A 5,020-nucleotide genomic window follows, 5' to 3' on the forward strand; every position below is an offset into this window, starting at 1 on the left:
AATATTTTCAACAATGCGCAGTTAATCAATTTAATAAATTTAATTTGCAAAATCTTTTTTTATNCGCCAACAGGGCTGCCAAACATACATGGCTATGAAGTGCCATATTGAGGATAAAAAAGCGCTAAAACGTGCCAAATAGAAAATTAAAAGTGCCAAAGAAGGTGTCATTCTCTTTAGTTCTTCCCATTAGCATTAAAATTAGACAAATTAAAACAAAAGCCCAATGTCAAAGTAAGATAAACCAGTTGTATACACTATAGAAATTAGAAAATTTTAGTTGAGAAAAAGAAGTACACGCAAAGGATTTCACAAAAATGTATTTAAATTTGGCTTTTTTTCAAAAGTGCCATTTTGGCACTTTGTGCAAAATTGAAAAATTCAGTGCCATTTCAAGTAAAATAGTGCCAAAAATGGCACGGTTTGAGCCAAGTTGGCAGCCCTGATCGCCAAGTTTTTTATTTAAAAAAGCACCAAATTACTGAAAATAGCGCAATTTCCGCCCAAAAAAAACACCAATTTTGTGTTGCTGTGTTTAATGGTATTTTCGCATATAAAGCTGTATGTTCAAATATTTTAAGTAATCACACAATGAAACTTGTAAATATTTCCAACTATGCGCAGTTAATCAATTTAATAAATTTAATTTGCAAAATGTTTTTTTATTCGTAAAACAATCTCCAAAACTTGGTTTTTCTAGAATCTTTATTTTCATGCAATTGCTTACTTTTGTACAAATGCGCACACCCAGCTAATTAGCAGAATATTCTATGGATTCCGTGATAGAGACTGTGTGAAAATATTGCGTTTGGATTATCTTGGAGCATATTATCCAGAGGAGAAGCTCGGCCAAACACTAACATATGTGTAAGTCAAATACAATGTCACCATAGAATCACGTTTTTATTATAAAATTGCCTTGAAAAGGGCACCAAAGAACAAAACAAGCGCTAAACTAAACAATTTTCGCCTTTTAATTCCCTAAACGCACTTAATTTCTTGCGAAAGGCACAAAGTTGGCAACAGTTATATCGATGTCAAATTTGCTCATATACAAGCATGGACAGAGAGTGAGCGCCTGCTTAAAGAGCGTAAGCATCACATGCAAATACATGCGAGAGCGTAACAAAGCGAACGCAAATTCATTCAAACGTAATTGGCACACTAACACAATCACGCTTTCAGCTCGCGTTTACTTGGGGTCAGCGTTGCCGTTTTGGTCCAATTGGACCAAAATTGGTAGGCTCATTATCCTTTGGTAGTTTGGTTGGTAGGATGAAGCTTTTGGTAGGCAAAAGTGAAATTGCACCAAATTGAGAAATACAATTTGTTTGCTTAAGATTGCATACTGCCAGTGCTATATACTATTTATAGTAATTTTAAAAATATCTATGAATGGTAACCCTGTATTCATAGCAAGCAAAGGAAATAATGACAAGAGAAAGAGTGAAAGAAAGATGTTAAATGTCAAAAACTTGGCATTTGCGCACATTTCTTCAATTGAATTCAACAAACAAGCGAAAAGTTTAGTGATGGACAAGTAAGTTAATTTTGCTTTAAATTTGTAACTTTTTAATCGTTGTTTATTTGCAGGTATATCTGTAAAGCCTCTAAAGCGTCCGAAGTAAGTGTAACGACGACTTGTTCAGGTAAAAAATTGTGACTAATTATGCATGTACATATGTGTCAATTAACACATACTGAAAATTCTCATAGCGAAAATTCCGTAGTGAATGGCTGCAATATTTTGACTGGCTTGAAGAGAAGGAAGGTTGTGCATTTTGTATTGTATGTTTTAAAACAATTTTAAATCACCGCACTCATCTGAATAACCACCAGCGCACCAATAATCACATTCAAGCATACAAGGCCGGAAAAAACCAAATCAGCATGTCTAAGTTTGTTAATTCAAACAAGGAAAAGGTAAATCAGCAGGTTTGGCACGCAGAGTACACGCTAGTGATGTTTTGTATTACACATAATCTGCCTTCTTGCTTATGGACTTCCTGCCCAGTTTATTAGCAGAATGTTGTCCAGATTCTGATATCGCTAAACTATTAAAATGTGGAAGAACAAAGTCGACTCAAATCGCTGAGCTGATAGGAAATCATGCAAGTGAGAAAACAATAGCTAATTTGCGAGCTAGAAGATTTTCGTTAATAGTTGATGAAATAACCGACGTATCAGTGAAGAAGTGTTTGGTGCTTGTTGCAAGGTACGTCGACAACGCCCGCGTAGTTCATGACCGCTTTCTTGCATTGATAGAGCTTGGGAAAGCAGATGCGATATCAATTTTTACTGTTATAAAAACTTCTTTAATTCTAAAAATGTTCCGTTAAAAAATCTGATCGGACTAGCTACAGATGGTGCGAGTGTAATGGCAGGTAACATCGGAGGACTGAAGGCATTGTTGAAAACGGAGACTGATGTTTTTCACATAACATGCACATGCCACTCACTACATTTGTGTTGCAGTTACGCTTGCAAAAAACTACCGAGCAGTATTGAAGTTTTATGTCGAAACATTTATTCTTTTTTTTCGCACAGCCCTAAGCGGATCTACGAATTTAGAGAATTTCAAGATTATTGTTCAGTGAAACCACATAAAATTCTCGGTATATGTCAAACAAGATGGCTTTCTTTAGAAGCTGTAATTTGTAGACTTATTGAACAATGGGAAAGTCTGAGGTTATATTTTATTTCAAATTTTCTCGAAGTCAACGGAATTCGATCCGCAGAGCTAGCAAACGCAATGAACTCAAAACTTAAAGCATACTTTTTATTTTTGTCCTATATACTCCCCATCATTAATAATTTGGATAAGGAATTTTAGTCCGATAGTTGTCGATTGCCATACTTATACTCTAATATTAAATCTAATTTCCTTCTGATTTTAAGTAATTTCCTTGACCAAAAAAAGTTTAACGATGTATGTATAAATTATAGAGACAAAAGTAATCATATAAACGTATTAAAAATTTTTATTGGAACAAGCTCTGAGGAATTTGTTCAAAGTAACTTAAGCGTTAAGAGATAAAAACCAACATTCTTGAGTTCTACATTGAACTTTTGGACCAAATCAAAGCGAGATTTGATTTTGGAAGGGAAGATTTGCAGCTTCTAAAAATTATAACACCAGGTAATGTTCTTTTGGAAGAAAATGTAGAAATATTACCTTTAATTTTAAAATTTAAAAATTTAGTGGACTGCGATCCCGATAAAGTGATAACTCAATGGAAGTTACTTAGGTCGAGTGATAATAATTTAAAAAAAGATATGGATATCACTTCATTTTGGAGTACTGTTAGTAACATTAAAAATGGTTTGAATGTGTGTTGTTTTATTGATTTAACAAATTTTGTGTTTAATTTAATGACACTTCCATACAGTTCTGCGGCTGCTGAACGAAAATTTTCTGAATTTGCGCTTGTAAAAACCAAACTCAGAAATAAACTAAACATCAGGACAATATATAGTATTATGCACTGTAAACAACTAGTACAAAAGGCTGATGCACATTACGTGTGGTCAGCAAAAAGAGATCTAAAAGATGTATGATTTTTCTACAAACATTTTGTATACAATTAGGGGATATAAAAACTTTTTTTTTGATACAATATAGGATATAAAAACTTTTTGTTTTTAAACGCATAAAATGCTTGAAATTGTCTTGTCGAAGAAAAAAAACGTTTGAATGAAATGAATTGATCTCAAAGATATACATATATACTCGGTACGTTTTTTTACAAACGTTTTGTGTATAATATTTTTAACACTTAGGTTGTTCACGCTTGGTTACCTGGTTACCTGGTTAAAAATTATTATTCTGTAGTGAATTTTATTGTTGTAAACTGAATAAAAAATATAACCACATAACCTGATAACCAAGCAAGTGTGAACAACCTAACTTTTATTTAAGCGCATAAAATGTCTGAATTTGTTGTTTTATACATCAAAATGTTTGATATGAATTGAATTAATATCAAAACTATATACAATGCTTATAACTGTTTTTTATACGNACCATGTTTATAAATGTTTTTATACGATACGTTAATTAATTTATTGAAACGCCCGAATTTATTTCATGTAAACTTCAAGTATTGCTTGAATGGATAACAAACTGAAGCACTTTAAACCATATTATTTGGTATTTTAATTTATACCTACTGTTAATCTGCAAAACCCGTAAATTTAATAAAATCTCGTTTTAATGATAAAAAAATTTTTTGGTAGTTTGCAAACTGATTTGGTAGGCTTTTTGGTACCTGAAAATATTCTCAAGTGGCAACGCTGCTTGGGGTAGTGATCACATCCACTCATATACACTCCTCGTCATTCGAATTGCACACTCTTTCAATTCTTAGTATTTACAGTTTTCCGTTTGTTTATTTAATATAATTTTTTTGTAAAAATATCGTCACTACATACGAATAAAGGCGCGCTGGTGTTTTGACGGTGAAAAAAAGCGTTTAAAAAAATTTTGCAAAAAAAGATGCTTATAAAAAACTTTGGCGAAGTATGTTAAGAGTGTTTGACGCTGAAATTTTTTTATGCGTCTTTTTTCGCCGTCAACTTTTGAGCTCGCGCCTTTATTCGTGTCTAGTGACGATATAGCATATTCTACGGGTAAATGCAATTTTAAAATTTTTTACAAACTATATTCAACAATTTATATTGAGTTCGAGGCCATTTTTTAAATGAAAATTTATTGTGGAAAAACAACAATAATTTTTACAAACTAAAACTTAAAAGAAAGTTTATTTTCCGTTTCTTGGGCAGCATTTTATATGATTTCTTCGTTTTTCTCGAGAGCTGAAAACAGTTCTTAAAAAAGGGCAACATAGGAGTGTGCCATCCTAATGACCTGCAGTGAATAAGTTAATAATATTTTTACAAAAATTTCTGATATGCAGTTTTGTAGCTCATTCAATTATAGTGTAATTAAGTGCAGTTTGAAGTGACTCTAAAACAGCCCCGATTTTTCAAATTCATTTATTTTTTATTGACAGTGCTGCGC

The 5,020-nt window shown here is 32.4% G+C and overlaps 1 protein-coding gene across 1 annotated transcript; it reads left to right on the top strand.

The window, feature by feature from the left end:
* The first annotated feature begins 1,457 nt into the window (after positions 1-1,457).
* Positions 1,458-3,039, top strand: LOC108372186 (zinc finger protein 862-like). The gene is given in 5 exon segments (XM_017627831.1): positions 1,458-1,540; positions 1,594-1,624; positions 1,717-1,987; positions 1,990-2,307; positions 2,310-3,039. Coding segments are annotated over 5 exon segments (1,227 nt in total). The 3' UTR covers positions 2,834-3,039.
* Positions 3,040-5,020: the final 1,981 nt, after the last annotated feature.

The sequence above is a fragment of the Rhagoletis zephyria genome, unplaced genomic scaffold (assembly GCF_001687245.7).
Source record: "Rhagoletis zephyria isolate East Lansing unplaced genomic scaffold, Rhagoletis_zephyria_1.1 Rzeph_scaffold_05514, whole genome shotgun sequence".
Taxonomy (NCBI): Eukaryota; Metazoa; Arthropoda; class Insecta; order Diptera; family Tephritidae; genus Rhagoletis; species Rhagoletis zephyria.